This window comes from Balaenoptera musculus, chromosome 16 (genome assembly GCF_009873245.2).
Source record: "Balaenoptera musculus isolate JJ_BM4_2016_0621 chromosome 16, mBalMus1.pri.v3, whole genome shotgun sequence".
In the NCBI taxonomy this organism is placed as follows: domain Eukaryota; kingdom Metazoa; phylum Chordata; class Mammalia; order Artiodactyla; family Balaenopteridae; genus Balaenoptera; species Balaenoptera musculus.
The window spans coordinates 47,326,252-47,350,250 of NC_045800.1; the positions used below are offsets into that span (position 1 = coordinate 47,326,252).

General features: G+C 35.6%; 1 protein-coding gene across 5 annotated transcripts in view; it reads right to left on the reverse strand.

The window, feature by feature from the left end:
• Positions 1-23,999, reverse strand: part of ZFAND4 (zinc finger AN1-type containing 4) — an 80,143-nt gene that overhangs the window by 23,572 nt on the left and 32,572 nt on the right. For 4 of the 5 annotated variants that reach the window (XM_036829646.1, XM_036829649.1, XM_036829645.1 and 1 more), the window contains 3 exons: positions 9,267-9,342; positions 8,270-8,337; positions 3,970-4,156 (listed from right to left, as the gene is read on the reverse strand). In XM_036829646.1, the coding sequence (XP_036685541.1) occupies positions 3,970-4,156; positions 8,270-8,337; positions 9,267-9,342 (331 nt within the window). The remainder of the gene's footprint in view (positions 1-3,969; positions 4,157-8,269; positions 8,338-9,266; positions 9,343-23,999) is intronic. The other variant, XM_036829647.1, reaches the window with a different exon arrangement.

The following is a 23,999-nucleotide window of genomic DNA, read 5'->3' on the forward strand; positions in this document are numbered from 1 at the left end:
TCATCACAACATTCCCAACTTGCAGGAAAGCAATGGTCAGAAAAAGCAGAAAATTTAAAATGGAATATCTCATCACAGTATAATTTCTTCACAAAAATAAATGAAAATAAGAGTGCAACCAAAAGAAGTTTCCGAGTGGCTTATTTACTAGCCAAACAAGGAAATGTTTACCAATTGTGAATTAATTAAGCCATATTTGATCACAGCAGTTGAAAAAATGTATCCAAAGAAAATAAACTTGTTTAAAGACTACATCTTTGGCAAGAACAATTTCTAGAAGAGTTGAAAACACTGGAAGCAACATCAATAGTTAATTAAAAAATCAGGCAAATGATTTGGAGTCATTTTCCTTGGCTTTTGATGAGTCAAGATAAGCTAGATACTATTCAGTTGTTTTTGCTTATTCAGGGTATCAAAACCAAATTTGAAGTGACTGAAGAACTAGCCCCCATGTATTGTCTGCATGAAACAACTACATTTAAGAATATTTTCAAAGAAGTTGCTAAAACACTAACGGTACAACGTGAAGTAAAATCTACAAGTGATGGAGCAAAAATATGTGTGGAACAGAAAATAAAAAGCTTTTTTGGACAAATTTACAAAGCTAATGAAATGTAAGGTGTTTAAAACCTATGGTTACTCATTGTGTTATTCATCAGCAGGTAATCCTGCAGTAAATATTTCAATCTTTCATGTATTACGGAACTAACAGTGTCAATGGTAGACTTCATTTGTCTCATGGACTTAACCATTAGTTCAATGGCTTGGCAGTAGCAGCTTTATTGTGATTTTTTTCAGCTCAGGGCTGACACTGAATTTTTCTGAATGAGAAGAACCACTCCCAACCGCTAATATCCAATGCAGAATGCCTTTGGAAATTAGTTTTTGCTGTGTACTTGATAATGTTCCTTAGTGAATTCCACCTAAAATTACAAGGCAAAACAGTACTTACATGAGAAACTTACACTGCAGTAATGTCAAACTGACAACTAGCATTACTTGGAATCACATGTAATATCATGCTTTCAAAAGTTAAAAACAAAGAGAGATCTCCATTCCCACACAAATTTGCAGCAGACATACTTTCCAAACTGAAATTACACTCCCAGCAGCATTTTCATACCTCACTGCAAGTTAAAGGAAATCTGTGTATTTCAAAATCTATTTAAATGTGCAATTGAGAAGCTCCACCTATGTTCAATTGGAAGTGACTGATCTGCAACATAATGAAATGCTAAAGGCAAACAGCAAGGGAAGACTAACAGAATTCTATAAATGCCTGCCAAGTGATGAACATGCTCAATTAAAATCATATGCTCATGGACTGCTATCATTATTTGGCAAGTACCTATCTGTGTGAAATGAAATTTTCAAAGATAAAGTGCATAAAATCTCATTCCAGATCAATATTAACAAATGAACTTTTACAACTGATTCTGCAAATTTGATAGGCAACACTAGCTTTCAACCCCTTAACTAAACTATTACTTCCACACAAAAGAATTCCATTCTTCTCGTCAGTAGACCTGAATTACACACACACGTGCACACACACACACACACACACACACTATTCTTATATTTTGAATTTTGTCTGTAAAAATTTTGTGAAAATTTGTTTTCTCTTGTTATATAAGTACTTACATGGTATCCTTAGTTTTATCTCTTGGCCTGGAAACCCTAAAATAGTTACTATCTAGCCCTTTACAGAAAAAGTTTGCTGTGCTCTATTGTGGAGTAAGAAAGCCTCTCCTAGAATAGGCAAGATAAGGTATGACCAGAAAAGGTTTTCTGCTCTGCTTCCTCATCCACCCTATCCCTTCTCCAATTCTGGTAAGTGAATAGAGAGGAAAAGAAAAATAAAAAATATCTTAAGAGGAACAATAATAATACAATTTTAACTGAAATCCATAACAACATTTGGATTATGTCTTAAACACAAATAGAAGTTGACTGGGGAAAAACTGGGGTAAAAGGAGTAAGTGATGTTTTAAGCAAAGGAAAAAAGATGTACAAAAACATGGCATAATTAAAAAGACCTGTAAAAATGATGATAACAGGTTTTGAAGGGCCTTCCATGCTAAGCTACGGAGCTTAGATTTTCTCCTTGAGGAAAGGAGAGCCAAAAGAGGACTTCCGAAGGAAGAAAACCAAAACAACAGCTAGCTAGCACATGGAGAGACTGGTATAAAGAAATTCTACTCATGGTCTAAGTGAGAGACCCTGGATTAAAGCTGCAGCCCTCACTGGTCCCTCTTCTCTACTTTTAGCCCATATGTTTAAGGCATGTTAGCAATGTTAACCAGAGCCTGACACGTAGAGTCAACAGTCAATGCCCATTTGTCACATCTGCTCTCTGGCCCCAAAGAATGAGTATAATCTCTCTTCCACATAACACTCTGAGGTGAGGCAGAATCCTAAAGGAATCCCCAGGATTCCCAATTCCTGGTGCTCACTCCCTGTATACTCTCCTAGCCTTGAGTTTGGGCATGACCTATGACTTGCTTCTATCCAACAGAATATGGCAAAACTAAAGGGATTTTCAGATGTAACTTAGGCCCCAAATCAGTTGATTTTGAGTTAATCAAAAGAGAACTGAGGGAAGCTTCTACCCAATAGCCAGTAAAAGAACCAGGGCCCTCAGTCATATGACTGTCAGGAAATGAATTATGCCAGCAAAGTGAATAAGCTTAGAAGTAGATTCTCTTCCCCAGTCAAGCCTCCAGGTAAGAGTACAACTTTGCCAACACCTTGACTGCAGCTTTGTGGGAACCTGAGCAGAGCACCTGGCTAAACCGTGCCGAGACTCCCAACGCATAGAAACTGATTTCCAGACTACAAGTTACTTTTTGTATGAACGGTATTGCAACTAGGTTTTTATGCTGTGGAATTAAATTTAGTTACCTGTAATACCTTTCCTTCCTTTGTCTCCCTGTCCTACTCCTCTTTTAAGGTCACTTTTTCTCAGAGGTTGTCCCTAACTCCCTGCCTTTCAGGCAAAATGAAGGCCTTCTTATCTGCTTTTCCAGAGACGTTGATGTCTTTTTATAACAACTGCCAAAATTATATTATAGATACTATTTATAGCAGATTGCATGCTCCATGAAGGGAGGGAATATAATCTTTATAACCTAGTGCCTAGTGTAAAGACTGACTATAAAAGTTCAGTAAATTTTTAGTAAATGTGTTAAAGTGAAAGGAGGTAAAGAATCATAGTAAGGCAGAGTGCACAGAAACTTGAACGTTACCTTGTCCAATTTACTAAGTGTTCTATTGCCTAGCTAAGTACCTTTAAGTTGTTTCCTTCTGATTTTAGAATATAACAACTCCTCTTCCTCTTTTCTTTTAAGGATTATATGTTTTGTTATTTTTTATTTATTTATTTATTTATTTGTGGGGGGCCTCGCTGTGCAGCTTGGGGGATCTTAGTTCCTCGACCAGGGACTGAATCCAGGCCCTTGGCAGTGAGAGTGCGGAGTCCTAACCACTGGACCGCCAGGGAATTTCCCCTCCTCCTTTTATACAGTAGGAAAACAAGACGAGAGAAGTAAAGAGATTTATCCATCTTTAAGCAGCAGAGTTAAACTTTGGAAAAAAAGAGCAACTTTAGGCTTAACCCTTTCTATTATGCCACGGTTGTATAATAACACACTATCATAACAAGACTCTATAATCTAGTAGGCATTTTAGACTTTCATAAAGTGACAGAAATAAATATTTTTTACGAAAAATCCTACTCCATAAAGAAATTTCAGTTTTAGAAATTACTCATATCAATCATACGAAGGACAATTTCAGAATTATATAATTGAGGTGGGGTGGGGGAAAAGGGGAGAATGAATAAAATTTAGTTAGTCTTGTGAATATAATAAGATTATTTTGACAACACAAGGTAAACATAAGGTTTATGGGTGTATCATACAGTGTTCTCCTTTTCTAAGCGAGACATGCAAATGAAAACCTATTTACCTTAAAGATTCAGATAATGGTGTTAAAGTGCCATCTCCCCTGTCTACTACACGAAAGAAATTCAATTGATCTCCTTCTCGGTATACCAGAAATGTAACTTGTTTGTTGCAGGAGGTCTTCTCCCAGACCTCATCTCGACTGGAATCCATGTACTCAGCCATCTCCCTAAGTGGATCTTCCATAGGAACTACAAATGGAAAAATTGATAAACAAGCTTTCAATTTATATCAAGTTTAATGCATCTTGGTACACTGTCAGGATATAAGGTGCTGAATTTGAACAACAATCCTATGCATACAATACATATATATTACATTCTTCAAATAAGTTTCTGGTCTTTTTATAGTTAATACAGCATTTTCCATGTTGTATTAATATGAAAGAAATAAAATGATTATGTTGTTATGTACAAAGACAGGGTTTAACCAAATACATGAGGTTTTTCCTGTGTCACTGGAGAGTATATTTGTTGATTGTATGACACAATGATCTATAACTATTTTCACTTTACACCTTCCACTCCCTATATTTTCCAATATTGGTTCCAACAATCAATAATTAAAAAGCAATGTAAATTCCACTTACTTTAGATTAAAAAAACAAACACACACACAATTGGGGAACATATGTTAGAAATTAGAAGTGAATCCCTTTTTTTCTTTCTGGTTTTATATAAAGGCTGATTCTTCTTAGAATTGTTTCGTGACGTGAAGATAGGCAATTAAAAGTACACGGTAACCCAGAACACAAGGAGGGGTCCCTTAGCGTGCTAAAACTGCTATGTGTGTAATGATAAGCATGTTGTTTCTTGAAAGCATCCTCCCAGGACCCCACCTGTCCTGATATGTATCTATGTGTCTAGTCAGAGCACGTGGCTCTAGCGGCCCGGCGCTGTGGTCAGGGTTGAATGACACTGCGCAGCCATCACTTCAACCCACTCTCATCCACAGCAGCCACAGACAGATTCCGCTCCTGTGGTGGGGACAAGCCTCAAGAGACTGCTAGCTCACAGCCTGAATGTTCTAAACGTCCCTGAACCTCAGATCAGGGAATCTAAGCAATGGCTGAGGGAAAAAATGTTCGCTCCCAAAGACGTTTTCATGTCAAGCTGCAGAAACATTTGTTCTTTCTTAAAAGAGGCAACAATTTCTCAAACTCTATAACTTTCATTCAAGTAGCGTATTTATTAACAGAATAACAGTGCTGAACTGTTATCTGAACCTGTCAAAGTTACAGCAATAATAAATATTAAACTCTGAAAGTAATGAGGTAAAAACATTGAAGATGTTCCCATATCCTAAATTCAATTCCACTACTAATAAAACACAAAAACTTCAGAAACATAATAAGATTTACCTTGTTTTACAAAAATAGTTGGATGTTTTGATAGACTCTTTCGTAGGTACAAGATGTGTAAATATTAAAGGACATTTTTAAAACAGGTTCTTGCCATTTTAAGTTTATGCTATATTTTCCACATTACATTAATAAGAAACAAAAACTATGCTACCACCATTACTAAAACCACATGAAAGTCTTGTTTAAACCAAGAGAGTGTGCCTTACTTAGGGAGGCACTGGCATTGAATATGTGTATGCACCTATGTGTATGTATGCACACCCCTTTTCATAATAGAAAAATCATTTAGATTTCATCAGGTGTAAAACATTATCTATATAGTTTAGGATAAAATTTAATTTTAGAAAGGAAAGCTTTTCTTTTTTTCTTTTTGGCCACGCCACACAGCTTGCGGGATCTTAGTTCCCTGGCCAGGGATGGAACTTGTGCCTGCTGCAGTCAAAGTGCAGAGTCCTAAACACTGGACCACCAGGGAATTCCCAGGAAAGTATTTTCCATGTTGTTTTGATAATGGTTAATTCAAAAACAATTTTAAAAGCTAAATATTACTGGAGTTCACACAATAAAGATATTTTCTAAACCATAATTTTCAAGTAAGACTAAATACTGGGTTGGCCAAAAAGCTCGTTCGGATTTTTCTGTGAAACGGACTTCTTGGCCAACCCAATAGCTAAAAAATAAGGTTTCTGAAATACATTATGGAGAATCTCTAGATCTGGGTACAGTTTTTCTTTTTCACAAAGTTTTCAGTGATGTAAGGTAGACAACAGCTACACCTTCATTTTAAAAGTTGATACAATAAAGGCAAAATTATTAAGAACTTAGTCTAAAATATAAAAAAAGACAAGTTCTAGGTACTGATTCTTCAATTTACAAACAAGGCACAGGAAGTTGTAGGGAAAAAAGTATTACAAAGCTTCAACTTTGTTGATGCCTACCACTTTCATTTTGTTTTAAGTTAAAAAAATACATGTATTTTTAACTCAGAATCTGTGGTACTTATCCTCATAAACATATTTTTTAGTCCTAGTAAGAAAAGTAGTTGCCTGATAAAACATTCTGTTTAAAGACAATACTATACACAAATAACAAACTTTGAAAAATATAATACAATGGAATTCACATGTCATTAAATTCGCATCTTATAACGGCTCAGTAAACACATTAGGGTTCTTCTACTACCCTCAGAATGGCTACTATAAACATCATTTAATGTTACGTGGGACAATTTCATAGGTCCAACTAATAGAAAGTCCCTGATATTATGAATCTAGTTAATCAGCTCTAACATTATTATCTTTGTTTTCTTCTAACTTATCCAAAACAGTTCAACAGCCAAAGTAACATATCTCACAAAATCCTCTTGAAATAGCTAGGAAATAGATGGTGATAACCCTATTTTCTAATCAAAATTATGAAGCGTGGAGATGAAATCTGACTTGTGGAAGAAGTATAAGCCATGAGTGGAATCAGTACTCAACATTCAATTTTCTGGTTAGTGAAGGATCAAACAAATACAAAGGCCTTCCCCCAAATGAGGCCCACAGAGCAGGACTACTCTGAGAAATCTAAGCATGCCTCTACTTTGTGGGGATCCATCTGATATACCTGAATCAGGGACAAACGTGAACACTCCCGGTTCTTCCCATGTTTAGAACTTTCTTGTTAATCAAGTCTCTGCTCACATCATCATCTCCAAGGGTTCTTCCAAAACTGTCCTCCTACTACCCTACTTCCACAGACACTGTCATGCTACCGTATTCCCTCCATAGCACTTACAGCTGCTTGAAGTAACATCAGTTCTTCACATGTTTATTGTGGGCACTGTGATGAAGCAGGAACTTTTTCTCCCATGAAATACTGCACTGAACATCTAGTAGATGTTGAAAATGTGTTTGCTGAATGTCTCTCTCAGAGACCACCCACATTCTGAAAAAAGGCTTCAACAGGACTATGATAATGTCTATAAAACCCAAATGCATCACAAACCAGGCTAAGAGGTATCTTTGGAATTTCCTACAACAATCATTACCCCAGGAGTTGAAGACTCTGGATTAAAAAAGCAACAAGACCAGTAAAATAAACCTAAACACAATGATAACAACGTAATATGTGTACTATGCCATCCCACTGCCCTTCCCTATACTGGTGAGGTTTATATTTAAATCTGTTTGGACTGAATAAGGAATCATGAGATTTTCTGGAATATGAGCTCCTGCCTCTCATTTAGCCTTTAAAAAACAATGCTGAGGGCTTCCCTGGTGGCGCAGTGGTTGAGAATCTGCCTGCTAATGCAGGGGACACGGGTTCGAGCCCTGGTCTGGGAAGATCCCACATGCCGCGGAGCAACTTGGGCCCATGAGCCACAATTACTGAGCCTGCGCTTCTGGAGCCTGTGCTCTGCAACAAGAGAAGCCACGATAGTGAGAGGCCCGCGCACCGCGATGAAGAGTGGCCCCCGCTTGCCATAACTAGAGAAAGCCCTCGCACAGAAATGAAGACCCAACACAGCCATAAATAAATTAATTAATTAATAAATAATAAAAATTTAAACTGTAGTTCATTCATTAAAAAAAAAAAAACAATGCTGAAGGACCTACTATATAGCACAGGGAACTATACTCAATATTTTGTAATAACCTATAAGGGAAAAGAATCTGAAATAAATATATATATTCATATATATGTATAACTGAATCACTTTGCTGTAAACCTGAAACTAACACAACATTGTAAATCAACTACACTTCAATAAAAATAGAATAAATTTTTAAAAAATAAAACAAAAAAAGAACAATGCTGGGAGAAACAATGAGGTTCTTCTAAGACCTAATAGCAGAAAGAGAACCTGAATAAAACCTGAGGCTATAAAAACATCACCTGGCTTGAAGATTATTATTGTCAAATTGCTTTAATATACATAATTTTAACATATGCCTACCTCTTCTAGTATTTATAGGTCCACCACGCATAGCCAAAACCAGCTTCAAGGTACAACCTTCTGAAATGCTGTGGATAATTAACACAAAAATAAACCACAATCATCAAAATACAATCAGTGTTAAATATACACATAATTATGTGCTGGTTCATCATAGTGCCTACTCTCTAAAAGATAAAAAAAAAGATATAGCAATGTGCATAACTATAAAATGTTAACTTATTTACTTGCATAAATAATGAAAACATGAAGAAGTTCTCATAAGCCTTAAATATGACATGAATAAAAGTATGAAAAAGACCTCTGTGGTTTAGCCTCTTCATTTCACATGTCAGGCCCTAAGAAGAAAAGAAGCTTGTTCAAGACCCAAAGTGCTAGAAATATCAGATCTATTTAATAAAATAAAACAATAGAAAAATAACAAATCTACAAGATCTCCCAACTCCCAGTGTGCTCCCAGCTATTCCAGATGGCCTCTGACCCTTTTTTTTTAAGGAAAGAATGAAGAATTATGTGAGAGAAGGGAGAAAGACAAAAAAAGGTCAGATGGTGTATTCACAATCACTGATGCACACAGTGTCACTTAGTATCGCATTTGGAGGGCCTAAGAGAAATGAAAGACTTGGTGAAGAGCAATACTCTATTACCCAGTACTCTTGTGAAAATGGAAAGAAAAGGAAGGTAGCCAGATGGGAATGAGTCAATATTCAAAGAAAGGAGCAAAGAAGGCAAGATAAGAAGAAGAAGTCTAAAAAGGCAGGGGTAAATAGCTTGGCGTGAATAATGAAAAGGTAAAACAAAGAATCAGAGGACAAAGATCGGGTAGCATGGGTACTGAGCCAACACATCTTAAAGTTCAGGATTTACACTAAAATCTAGGGATAGAAACTATTCAGAAGAAGAAGAGACATGATTCAAGGATTCAGAAGAAAAACACTGGTATATAGAGTCATAATTCTGAGCGCCTATAAGATATCTGATATGCAGTTACACTCACTTGTAATCATTCAAGCAATAATCATCTTCAAGTTCCATGTTATTCCAAATTAAGTGCTGCTGACAGATGGGAATACCTTAGGGGAAGGTTATAAAAAAATTGGTTAAAAATTCAGTAGTATCTTGGAAAGAGTATGATACAAATCAATTTTATCAAAGAAATAATAATAAACACAATTCTAAATTGAATGCTAGATGTTTAAACTGTACAGAATCATAGGTAAAAGGCGGGGCTAAAAGTAGATATGAACCAATCCACTCACTAGAAAAGAACAGTATGTTTCAGTAACTCTCTGGCCTTGAAACAAAGTATAAAATTAGGAAGCCCTTTAAAAAGATACCTTGAAATGAGCCCTGAAGAGTTTAAGATCTAACGTCTAGAAGACAGTTCTCAGTACTGCAAAGTACAGCCTTCATTCAGTTATATTCAGCATTAAAAGTGTATTATGAGTGGAGGGTGAGCAAAATGGGTGAAAGGGGTTAAAAATGTACAAACTCCCAGCTATAAAATAAGCAAGTCATGGGGATATAATGTACAACATGGAGACTATAGTTAATAACATTGTGTTGTATATCTGAAAGTTGCTAAAAGAGTAGATCTTAAAAGTTTTCATCATAAGAAAACAAAATTTTGTAACTATGTATGGTCATGGATGTTAACTATTAACTAGACTTACTGCATTGATCATTTTGCAATACAGTAGTCCCTTGGTATCCAGGGGGTATTGGTTCCAGGTCCCCTGCAAATACCAAAATCCACGGATGCTCAAGTACCTTATACAAAATGACATAGTATTTATTTGCACATAACCTACACTCATCCTCCTGTATACTTTAAATCATCTCTAGATTACTTGTAATAGTTAATACAAAGTAAACACTATGTAAATAGTTGCCAGCATGATGCAAATTCAAGTTTTGCTTTTTGGAACTCTCTGGATTTTTTTTCCCCAATAATTTTGATCTATAGTTGGTTAAATCCTCAGATGCAGAACCAGAGGATACATAGGGCCAACTTTATATACAAATATCAAATCATTATGTTGTACCCCAGAACTAATATGTCAATTATATCTAAATTTAAAAATATATGGAACATTTAATTTAGCTTATTTGCCCCTAAGATTTTGTATTCTAAAAGTCTGTTCCCAGAATAACATGTCCACAGGGAATAATGATTGTTTATATGTGAGTTTATTTAGTGATTCAGATAGCATCTTTCATATTCTTCCAAATGGAAAGGTCAATAATCCTCAAACAGGGCACAGAATGTAATTTCCCATAAAACATTAATATATTAGAAAATTCCTCCCACCCTAATGTTTGAATGTGATTATAGTCCATAACTGCATATTGACATACTTTTTTGCAGAGTCTGAACACTAATTAAAGAATAATTCAATCTTTAAAAAAAAGTATATTATGGGCAATTTTCAATGCTGAAAATTATGGTCTACAAGACAGTTTCTTTGCATCTCTGTGACGTTAAAGGAATGTTAAGGCAGATTCCATACTCCAGCATAAACTTTTTTTTTTTGCAAACTGCACATTTGAATGCCCAAAGACTACTAGCCAGAGAGTGAACATTATCTACTCAATAGAACATTTAATGGCTACAGATACTGATGTTGATGAATATCTTTTTCAAATATCTCACATACTGCCTTCTCAAATTACTTTTGCTTGTGATACTATAAAATAAGTTGACTAGAATAATAGCAATAAGTGCTATATGTGTTAGTGTTTATTATTATAAGCCAGGCACGGTTATAAATGCTTGACCTGTATTACCATAATTTAACTGCAACAACAATAATCTTGTGAAGCAGGCATCACCATTATGCTTATTTCACAGATGATAAAACTGAAGCACTAAGAGATTAAGTGACACCCAGAGAGTATGTATGTGGATTAGAAATGTAAAGCCCCAGCAGGCTAACTCCAGAGACTGCACTCAACCTTTATGCTAATCAGTCTCTAGAAAATCAGACTCCATAAAGCAAAAGTAGCTGTCTAGGTGTATGTTTAAGTAGTGTTGCCTGTTAGTAGACCTGAATGTCTACTAAACGTTCACCAAATGTTCCAAAAGATCATCATGGAATACAGCCCACATGGGCTGAGGAGGTGGATATACATATATCTCCCAAATGGGAACAGTTCACTTTTTTTGCTTCCAGTTATAAAAGAATACCAGTAAGGAAAGGCTTTTAACCTAGAAATTATTTCACATTAAAAGTATTTTAATATTAAAATTTTTTTAATATTGCTCTGGTCATATTTTCAATCAAAATTACAGGATTTCACCAGGATAACTAAATAAAGCAATTTTGGTAGGTTAATACCATTATTTACATTCAACCAACATTGTACAGTATTATTGCATTAAAAAAAAAAACTTTAGAACTGGATTAAAGACAACATAACAACACTGCTTAGATTAACTCCTGTAATCACTTTTAATAGACTTAGCTGTCAGTTAGCAGGCTAAAACAATAGAAGGTTGATAGGCAAAACAGGGTGGCAAGAATCATCCAAGACTGAGCTGTGGTCCTGATGGCCACCTGAGTTGCTGGATGACCTTGAGGAAGTCATCACCTCTGTGAGCCTTAGCATCCTCACTTGCACAATAAAAAAGACTAGGGTTCTTTCTACCATGAATACTTTTGGAATCTCAAATATACAAAGCAAATCAACTTTCCTTTAAGATAGGGTTGCCAGATTTAGCAAATAGAAATCTGGTAACCCTATTTAAGGGTGGTCCTTTGCCTTTAAACCTCAATGCTAATTTCTTACAACTACATCCAGAAAAATTAATTCCTATTAAACAAACATGTCTTCCCAAAGGACATATTACGTATATACAGATTTTTCTATTCAGTGTTTTTAAAACTTTTTACAAATTCAAATATTTATTATAAAAATAACGACTTATGAAAAAAGACAACACAGAAATATACAAAAGAAAATTAAAACTACATGTAATCCTAAGTCCAGTAAAATCTATTTTCAATATTTGGGGTACATTTCCTTTAAAAACTTATTTTTTTAATAAAATGGGAACATACCTTGAGCTGTTTTATAAACTGTTTTCACTTAATATATTGTATACATCTTTCACATCAATAAATAAAAATATACATTGTATGCAATGACTGAACGGTGCTCCAATATATGTTTCTGTCATAATTTATTTACCCAGTCCCCTACTAAGATATATTTTCAGCTATCCAATTTTTTACTATTACAAAAAAGGCGTGATAAGTGATATATGAGTGTACGTGTATTTGCGAATATACGTGTGTGTGTGTGTGTGTGTGTGTGTGTTGTCTGTGTATCTTAGTCTGCCTGGGCTGCCATAACAAAAACACCACAGACTGGGTGGCTTAAACAACAGAAATTTATTTTTTCACAGTTCTGGAGGCTGGGAAGTCCAAGATCAAAGCACCAGTTTCATTCTGAGACCTCTTCTCTTAGCTTATAGGCGGCCAACATTTTCCTGCGTGCTCACATCATTTTTTCTTTATGAGTGGGCACAGAAAAAAGAAGAATTCCCGGGTGTCTCTTCTTCAAAGGGCACTTACAACCTCATCTAACCCTAATAATGACTCAGACATGTTTCCTGTGTCGTTTGTAAAATTTTCATACAGATACATGTATGTTTGAGACCATGTTCATATCTACATTTAGAAAATAAAACAGAATCAATAGGACTTATGGATAATTAAAGACAATGGTGGGCCATAGTTCCCATCTCCCAATATTTCCTCCAAAACAATACAGAACAATAAGAAGGGAAATGAATCTACACAGAAACTATGCCCTCAGCCCTCATAACTTGAAGATAGAGAATGTCTAAACTTCAAAATAACTGGAAATAAAAAGGGGCAATTGCTCTATCCTAGTGTGGGAAATCTCATGCTCCTGCCCCTGCAGGGCTGATCAAGAAAAACTTTGGAGAAGTTTGGAGAGGGAAGGTAGTTCAGTATACAAGTTCAATATAAAACCGTCACAAGGAAGAAGGCAGTTCTAAGTCTCAAAAGTCTACAAAAAGGACTCAGACCAGAATACTGACTACAAGTAATGGACTTTAAAGCCAAGCAATCTGAAGGAACTTCTGCAGGAGGCAAAAAGCAAAAGAGGAAGAGCATCCGTAGTAATTAATTGTTAAGCGGGAAAAGGAACAAGGGGTAAAAACTTAAGAGTCCTGCAAGACAAAAGATAACCACAAAATTGGAGGAATCACGACTGCCCCACTCCCCACCATCACCACAAAACAGACATAAAACATATGTGAAAATATCTGGACATTACTAAACTGGCATAGCACCATTAAACAGAATCTATAAAACACCCGAACACCACAAAAATCAACAGGAGAAAAAAAATAACAAACCCATAGAGAGTTAATAGTAAAAATTAAAAAACAGAATTCCACACCTATCAACCAAGGCAAATTTTACCCAGAAAAATAACCATGAAGCAAAAGAAAACTATAAGGTCACACCCTAAACAGAGTTAAACATACTCAAGCATTTGAAGTATTCAACAGTCTGAATCAGAAATTCAAAAATTAAGAACAGAAAATGTCCAAAAAGGTGGGGGGGGGGGGATGAAAAAGACTGCTGACTGAACTCAGAAAAGAAATGGAGGAAAAAGACAAAATTACCACAAAAATAAAGAATAAGCTGCAAGATATCAAGAGATAATATACTCAACCACATACTCAGTAAAGGACAAGCCAGGAAAACAAGCAAGAGTATGAAAATGACATAAAGAAAGAAGTAAGAAGGGTTAGAGTGAAAGTAGCAGAAATGGAAGACAGGCCAAGAATAATATTAATATTATCAAAGCCCCTAAAAAATAAAATAGTGGAACAGAACTAATACTTAGAAATATAATCCTGGAAAACTTCCAGAAATCGAAGACCTGAATCTATACATTGAAAGGACCCGCTAGGTACCTGGGAAAATTAACCCAGAACTATTGTGCCCAAGACATATCTGAGTAATAAAACTATTTTATTTCAATGACAAAGATAAAATCCCCAACAGTTACCTGAAAAAAAAAAATCAAATAACTTATAAGGCAAAATAATTAGACCAGGCTCAACAACAAGAAAACAAATAATCTGATTCTTAAATGTCTTTTGAATAGACATTTCTCCAAAGAAGACATACAGATGGCCAATACGCATATGAAAAGATGGTCAACATCACTAATCATCAGGGAAATGCAAATCAAAACCACCATAAGATACCACAACCAAGAGGTTGTCCACTATCAAACTCAGAAAATAACAAGTGTTGGTGAGGATGTACAGCAACTGGAATGCTGTGCCCTATTGGTGGGAATATAAAGCTGTGCAGCCACAATGGAAAACAGCATGAAGTCTCCTCAAAACATTAAAAATAGAATTACCATATGATCCAGTAATTCTACTTCTGGGTATTTATTCAAAAGAAATCAGGATCTGGAAGAGATATTTGCATGTTCATGTTCATTACAGCTTTATTCATAATAGCCAAGAAATGGAAGTAACCTAAAATATTTATTGACAGATGAATGGATAAAGAAAATGTGTCATAAACATATAATGGAGTATTATTCAACCTTAAAAAAGAAGGAAATCCTGCCACATGCTACAACATGAATGAACCTTGAAGACACTATGCTAAGTGAAATAAACCAGCAAAGGAGAGAAGGTGGCGATCCTGATTACCAAAGTAGAATTCACAACCCAAAGCATCAAATGTGACAATGAGGGATACTTTTTAATGTTAAAGTTCATAATGAAGATGTAACACTTATGGATATTCTTATGTATCAAATAACACAAGTAACCACCTTTATAAAACAAAAACTATAGAAGATGCAGAGGGACATAAAGAAAAACACAATAATAAGAGACATTAATATACCTTTTAGTACAAGACAGATCAAGCATGAAAAAACACATAAAGAGATAGGCCAACTGAACAAAATAATCAGTGAGACATGTTTATTGTTCCTAGATGATAATAATACACATACTCAAGAGTCCACGGCACATACACAAAAACTGATCATATATTAGGTCAAAAAGAAAACGATGCTTTCCATAAAATGGAAATATTACAAACAACACTCTTTGCAATGCAATAACACTAAAGACTACTAAGAAAAACAAAAAAAAAGGCAATTAATAAATCAAAATCCTAGTTTTTAAAAAACGTTGACAAAGTAGACAAACTACAAGCTAAATGTATTAAAAGGAAAAAAAGGGAAGGGAATCACAAATATACAAAAATAAGAAATAGCAAGGGGATAACTTCCTAGGGAACAATAGATTAACAAAATTGATGCCATGAAAGTTAGAAAGCTTGAACAGATCAATTTCTGTAGAAGAACTAGAGAATGCTGTTCAGGAATCCCCCACCACACACACACACAATAAAAAGCACCAAGCCAAACGGATTTACAGGAATTTATGAAACCTTTAAAGACAAAATAAACCCTATGATCTACATATTTTTCCACAGCACTGAAAAGGAATAAAAACATCCTAATTTCTTAAAATAAATGAAAATATCCTAATTTCTTTTAAGAAGTAAGGATAGGACTTCCCTGGTGGCGCAGTGGTTAAGAATCTGCCTGCCAATGCAGGGGACACGGGTTCGAGCCCTGGTCCGGGAAGATCCCACATGCCGCAGAGCAACTAAGCCCATGCGCCACAACTACTGAGCCTGCGCTCTAGAGCCCGCGTGCCACAACTACTGAAGCCCACAAACCTAGAGCCCATGCTCCACAACAAGAGAAGTCACCACAATGAGAAGCCCACGCACCGCAACGAAGAGTAGCCCTCGCTCGCTGCAACTAGAGAAATCCTGTGCACATCAACGAAGACCCAATGCAGCCAAAAATAAGTAAATAAATTTAAAAAAAAAAGAAGGATAGCATCAACTCCTAAACCTAATAAAGACATTACAAAAAATGAAAACTACAGACCAATATCATTCACTCAAACTGATATAAAAATCTAAATACAGGCAAACAGAATCCTCTAGTACACCAAGAAAAGAATTTGCTGTAACCAAGTGGGATGTATTCCAGGATTGTAGATTGGTTCAATACTAAGAAATCTATTATTAGTAGTATTATTATCCAACACATTAACAGTTCTAAGGGAAAAAAAAATCTCCATAGGTGCTAAGAAAATCTTTGACAAAATTCAACATCCATTCATGATATTTAAAAAGTCTCAAGAAAATAGGAATTGAGAGATATTCTCTGAACATGTTAAAATACTACTAGTCTTAAAGACAGTATCTTATTTAATGAGGAAATACTAGAAACATTATCCAGTAAGATCAGGAACAAGGCAAGATGTCCACCAACTCTGCCACTATTTGACATAATAAGAGAGGTATTAGTCAATTTAATTAGGTAAGAGAAATCAATTAAAGGCCAAAGAATGGTTAAAGAAGTAGTGAAACTATCTCTATTGCAGATGATATGACAAATATACCTGAAAAACCCTGGAGAATTTATGAGAAGACCAAAAGAAAGACAATTTAGTAAATTAGCAGTATATAAAATTAACATACAAATATCCATAGCCTTCAAATAAGCAAGCAATAAACCATTATAGGATACACCAGTAGAGAAAACTTCATTTATAATAACAATAAATATTTAAATATTATTAACTACTGTACTTAGAAATATACTTAACAAGAAACGTGCAAACCTCTACAAAGAAAATTTTAAAACACTCCTAAAAGATGTAAAAGTGGATGAACAAAACCAAAAAACAACTCTGTTTTTGGATAGAATGATTCAACATTATAAGATGTTTGTTCTACTTATGTTAATTTATAAATTTAATGCCATCACTCTAAAAATACTAATCTTTTTAAAAGAGTGAGACAAGGCAATAAGGTTAAATCAAATATGCAAAAATAGCTAGAAAAACACCAAAAAAGAGAATTGATGAGTACTAGCCCTACCAGACATGAAAAACATACTATTAAAGCCTCTATAATTAAAAGTGTGATACTGACATATAAAAAGTCCAGAAATAGACAGATGATAAAGGTGGGATCTCAAACTACTGAGCCAAAAATGGACTTTAAAAATAAACAGTGCAGGAATAAATGGGTAGTCACTTGGGAAAAGATAAAATTAGATTCATACCTAGTGCCATACATAAGAATAAACTCCAAATGGATTAAAGATCTAAACGTGAAAAACTGAAGCTAAGTACTAAAAGAAAACATGGATGAATTCATCTTTAACTCTGGTGCAAAAAATGGCTTATTCTAAATATGACTCAAAATGCAGAGACAATAAAATTGATAAATTTCCTTTTTTAAAAAAATTTTTTTACATGAGAAAAAAATTTTAATTGCATAAGAAAGAAACCACTATGGACAAAGTCAAAAGACAACCCACAGGTCAGGAGAAAATACATGTAACATATACCAGAGACAAAAGACTAATATCCCTAACATATAATGACCTCTTAAAAATTGAGACAAAGACCAAAAACCCAATAGAAAAATAAGCAAAGACATGAACAAGCATTCCAAAAGAAAGATGGAAAAATAGCCCTTAAACAAATGAATAAAATGTTCCAATTCACTCATAATAAAATAGCAAATTAAAACAACACATTAGTACTTCCCTGGTGGCACAGTGGTTAAGAAGCCGCCTGCCAATGCAGGGGACACGGGTTCAATCCCTGGTCCGGGACGATCCCACGTGCTGCAGAGCAACTAAGCCCGTGTACCACAACTACTGAGCCTGTGCTCTAAAGTCCGCGAGCCACAACTACTGAGCCACGTGCCACAATTACTGAAGTCCTTGCTCCTAGAGCCCGTGCTCCGCAACAAGAGGAGCCACCGCAATGAGAAGCCCTCGCACCGCATGGAAGAGTAGCCCCTGCTCGCCGCAGCTAGAGAAAGCCCATGCACAGCAACGAAGACCCAATGCACCCAAATAAATAAATACATTTAAAAAAACAACATATTACATTGGCAAAAATTTTAAAGTATTACAACACTTTTGTTGGGAGGTCATGGGTGTACATATGTTGCAGTGGGAATACAAACTGGTTCAACCATCTGAAGTGAAATTTGTTGGTACCTAACAAAACTACATATGCACTTAAACCTTTTGGCCCAGCAATAACAATTTTAATACTCTACCTTGAAGATATGCCTACAACACACAAAAATATATATGCACAAGGTTATCCACTGTTGCACCATGTAAATATGCAAAATACTGGAAATAACCTAAGTGCCATATACAAAAAAGTGGTTGAATAAACTATGATATATTTTTTTCACACAATGGAATACTATAAAAATGAAAAGAAAAAAATATGAAAACTGCATGAGAAAGTTCTCTATGAACTGATTTAGAGTGACATCCAGGATATATTATTAAGTATAAAAAGCAAAATACAAAAGACTATAGTATGCTACTATTCATGTTAGAAAGAAGAGGATATATGAAAATATACATGTATCTGCCCATTTGTGCAAAATAAAAACAGGGAGGATAAATCAGAAACTAATGAGGGCTTCCCTGGTGGTGCAGTGGTTAAGAATCCACCTGCCAATGCAGGGGACACGGGTTCGAGACCTGGTCTGGGAAGATCCCACATGCCATGGAGCAAATAAACCTGTGGGCCACAATTACTGAGCCTGAGCTTTAGAGCCAGCAAGCCACAACTACTGAGCCCATGTGCCACAACCACTGAAGCCCGTGTGCCTAGAGCCTGTGCTCTGCAACAAAGAGAAGCCACCACAATGAGAAGCCTGAGCACCGCAACGAAGAGTAGTCCCCACTCACCGCAACTAGACAAAGCCCGCGCGCAGCAACGAAGACCCAATGCAGCCAAAAATAAATAAATAAAAATAAATTTATTAAAAAAAAAAAAAGAAACTAATGAGATTAGTTACCCAACAGGGGATTGGTTGGATGGTGTAGAAAGAATGTGGGAAAGGGAACAAGTAGTAGGAATGAAGGGTAGCAACTTCTAAAATTTTTATATAGCTCTGACACTGGGAATCACGTTGATGTTTCACATCACCTCACCCCCACTACCACCAAATAAACAATTAAAATCATTCAGGTTGTGGGGAAACTTCAAAACAGAATATAAAGACTAACACATGAATATAATTATATTACAAATGAAGGTGTGGGGAAGAAAAAACTAGGTAACTCTAGAAAACAGTATTTTGCCTATACGATAGGCAAAGAACAAAAAGAAATGCACACAAATATTATACTCTAGTTAGTAAATTTGTTTCTTAGAGATCCATGGGTTAGTGATTCTAAATTAATTTATGTATATAGTTTATGTATATGTATAAGTTTGAGCAAATAAGTAGATGTGCTATGGATAATGTGAACTAAGTTTCTCACTGTGCGAGAAAATGGGAAAATAGGGAAAGGAAAAGGCTAAAATGAGCACTGTGATGATAAATTGGAATTGGAGATATCTGTATGAATTCATGGTTTTTAACATATATCAATTTAGATAGATACAGAAGTGTGGGTATATGAGTGTAAATACACATATTCCTTATCTCTGCCCATTATGAAGCCTAGAGGCAATGACACCCCAATAGAAAGGAGTACACTTAGCACCTGGATCTTGGTTTCTAAATACCACGGCAATAAAAGTAAACTTAGAGAAACAGCTGATGTGAACACTGTGGCAGGGAAAGTACAAGATGAACCTGGAATATCTTGTGGTGCCAGGGAAGGCAAGAATATGCCTAAAAAATGATGGTGGCATTTCAAAAGGAAATATGAACCAATTTGAATGTACCCCTGATAGTCAAATTTGGGACAATCTCAGCAATACAGTAACAATAGTAATAGATTATAACCCATAGAATAAATATTCATGAGTCCATTCTGATATAAATAATTTGGAAAAGGGATAATGAGAAATAAATGACAGCACTTCCTTATAGTAAAATGCCAATAAATGCAGACAGAATATAAAAGAAACAGAAAAATCATCATTAGTCAAATACTATGGTAACAACTGTTACTGACAAGCCTATCAACGGGTGCTAAAATTACTGACCAAAATAATAAGAAAAAACAGGATGTTTGCATAGTGTCAAGGTAGCTCCTCACATCACAAGATATTAATTACAAAGATAAAAATAGTAACTTTACAGTGTAGAAATCTGGCTGATACCAACTTAGTCATGCAGTCAAAGTCACCAATTAATTCCATTTGCTAAATCCAATGGCCAATTCTCAATTCTCTTCCTACGCAGTCTATCGAGCATCTGATCACTTCCTTCTCCTGGAAAACATTTTATTCACAAAATGACTAACACATTCTCTTGGTTTTGTTATTACCTCTTTGGCCACTACCTCTAAACCTCCTTGGCTGGTCAGTCTCAACTTCCTGACCTCTTAATTTTGGAGTACCCTTGGATCTCTTCTCTCCAAACCTGCTTCTGCTCCAGAAGTACCCATCACAATTAACAGCAACTCCATTCATCCAAGTTGCTCAGGTCAAATACCAAGGAGTGACCCCCAACACCTCTCTTTCTCTCACACCCTACCATTCAATCTGTCAGCAAGTCTTGCTGGCTCTATGACATCCAAACATCCAAATAGAAATATTTATCTTTCCAACTACCATTCTATAGTCCAACACAGCACATTTCTCACCTGTGTTTGTGCAACAGCCTCTACCTCTGCTTCCCCTTTCTCTCTCTGACTATCCTCAGCACACCAGTAAGAATGACCCTCTTAAAATATAGTCAAAACTTCTGATCTCCAGGCAAGCATGTAAGGAGCTTGGAAGTCACCACTGAATCCTAACAAGTAAAACCTGAACAAACTAAAAAGTCAACAACTCTTCTTGAATCCATCAAAGAAATGAGGTCACAGGGCAAATCACTACCCACAATATTGGAGAGACAGACAAGTGAATATAGAAAATCACAACAAACCAGAGCAGAAACCTCTACCTGGAACCAGTGGGTAGGAAAACCTAACCTATAATTGACGAACTATAGGAGTCTCAGTATGGACAAATCTGAGAGCTAAAAATTCCAGGGAACCTACTCATAGGGCCTCCCGCACACACTTTGTGAATTTTACCTCCAGGAGCTTGACCAGTTCTCACAGTGAATATCAGAGAAAAACCCCCTAGTGCTTCCAGCAGAGGGAGGGGGGAAGTAATGAGTTTGAAATATACCAGAGCATTCTGTTCTCAACAAGGCCTGCCCTCAAGAGAAACTATTTTACCAGCACCTAGTCTGCTGGGGTTTTATCAGAGCCTAACTCACCTGAGGGAAAGGAAATATCTAAGTCCAATCCACTCTAGCCACATGAGGGAAGGGAAATACTCAACTCCAGCTAATTCTAGCATTCCACATGGAGGAAGGGTAATTAGCAATACTTAACTTCAGCTCTCTCCAGCCATCCTGTGCTGCCTAAGAGTAAGGAAAGGGGAGGGAAAGGATGAGAAGCACTGGTGAAGTTCTCAGACCAGGGACACAGGCTCAATAGAAGACTGAGACCTCACCTAATTTTCAGACTGTAGAAAGCTTCCCCAATCCTCCACCTTACTCTACACCTCACCACCACATTACTAAAGGCCTAGTAACAGCAGTTCCTTTTACCAAATACATCATGTCTGGCTATCAAGAAAGAATAACAAGGCATACTACGAGGCAAAAAAACAGTTTGAAGAAACAGAGCAAGCATCAGAACCAGACTCATATAGGGCAGCAAAGTTGGAATTACCAGACCAGGAATGTAAAACAACTCATCTATGATTAGTCGATTAATATGCTAAGGGCTCTAATGGATAAAGGAGACAGCATGCAAAAACAGATGGGCAATGTAAGCAGAGAGATGGAATTCTAAGAAAGAAGTGAAAGGAAATGCTAGAGAGATCAATAATACTGTAACAGAAAGGAAGAATGTCTTTAGTGGGCTCATTAGTAGACTGAACACAGCTAAGAAAAGAATCTCTGAGCTTGAGTATAATAAAGGAATACTATGAACAATCCTATGCCCACAAATTTGATAATCTAGATGAAATGAACCAATTCCTTAAAGACACAATCTGCCAAAACTCACACAAGAAACAGACAATCTGAATAGGGCTTTATCTATTAAAGAAATTGAATCAATAATTTATAACCTTCCAAAACAAAAAGCACTGCGGCCAAATTGTTTCACTGGTGAATTCTACCAAATATTTAAGAAAGAAATTACACCAATTTTCTATAATTGCTTCCTGAAGACAGAAGCAGAGGAATACTTCCTAACTCATTCTGTGAGGCCAACATTACCCTAATACCGAAACCAGACAAAGACACTACAAGAAAACTACAGACCAATATGTTTCATGAACATAGATGAAAAAATTCTCAATAAAATATTAGCAAATCAAATCCAACAACATGAATAAAAAGAATTATACACCATGACCAAGTTAGATTTATCCCAAGTATGCAAGGCAATGTAGTCCATCACGTCATCAGGTTAAAAAAGAAAAATCACATGATCACATCAATAGATGCAAAAAAAGCATTTGACAAAATCCAACATTCATTCTTCATAAAAGTTCCCAGCAAATTAGGAATAGAGGGGAACTTCCTCAATTTGACCAAAAAAAAAACAAAAACAAAAACAAAAACCCTACATACTTAATTGTTTGAAATTCAAAGATTTCCTGCTAAGATCAGTAACAAGGCAAGGATGTCTCCCTTCACTACTGCTTTTGAATATTGTACTGGAAGTCCTAGCTGATGCAATAAAACAAGAAAAGGAAAAGTATACAGATTGGGAAGGAAGTTATAAAACTGTCTTTGTTTGCATATGACATGATGGTCTATGTAGAAAAATCCAAAAAGAGTCAACAAAAAAACTCCTGGAACTGATAAGCTATTAGATTATAACAAGGTGGCAGGATACCAGATTAATATACTAAAGACTATCACTTATTTATATACCAGCAATGATCAAGTGGAATTTGAAATTAAAAACACATTATCATTTATGTTAGCACCAAATATAATTTTAAAACTTAGGTATGAATCTAATAAATATGTATAAGAGCTATATGAGGAAAACTATAAAATAGTAATGAAAGATATTAAATAATAACCAAAGAAGTAGAGAGAGATTCTACATTCATGGACTGGAAGACTCAATACTGTCAAGATGTCAGTTCTTCCCATGTTGATCTGACTGACACTATGCAACTTCAAGACTTACTATAAAGTTACAGCAATCAAGACGGCATGGTAATAATGAAAGAATAAACAAATATAATCAATAGAATAGAGAGCCCAGAAATACACCCACAAAAATATAGTCAAGTGATCTTTGACAAGGGAGTGAAGGCAATATAATGGAGCAAAGATAGTCTTTTCCACAAATAGTGCTGGAACAACTGGACATCCGTATGCAAAAAAAATAAAAAATAAAAAAATAATCTAGACACAGACCTTATATCCTTCACAGAAATAAACTCAAAATGAATCAGAGTCCTAAATGTAAAATGCAAAACTATAAAACTCCTAGATGATAACAAGCAGAAAAACCTAGATGACCTTGGGTATGGTGATGACTTTTTAGATACAACACCAAAAGCATGATCCATGAAAGAAATAATCGATAAGCTAGACTTCATTAAAATTAAACACTACTGCTCTGCAAAAGACAATGTCAAGAGAATGAGAAGACAAGCCAC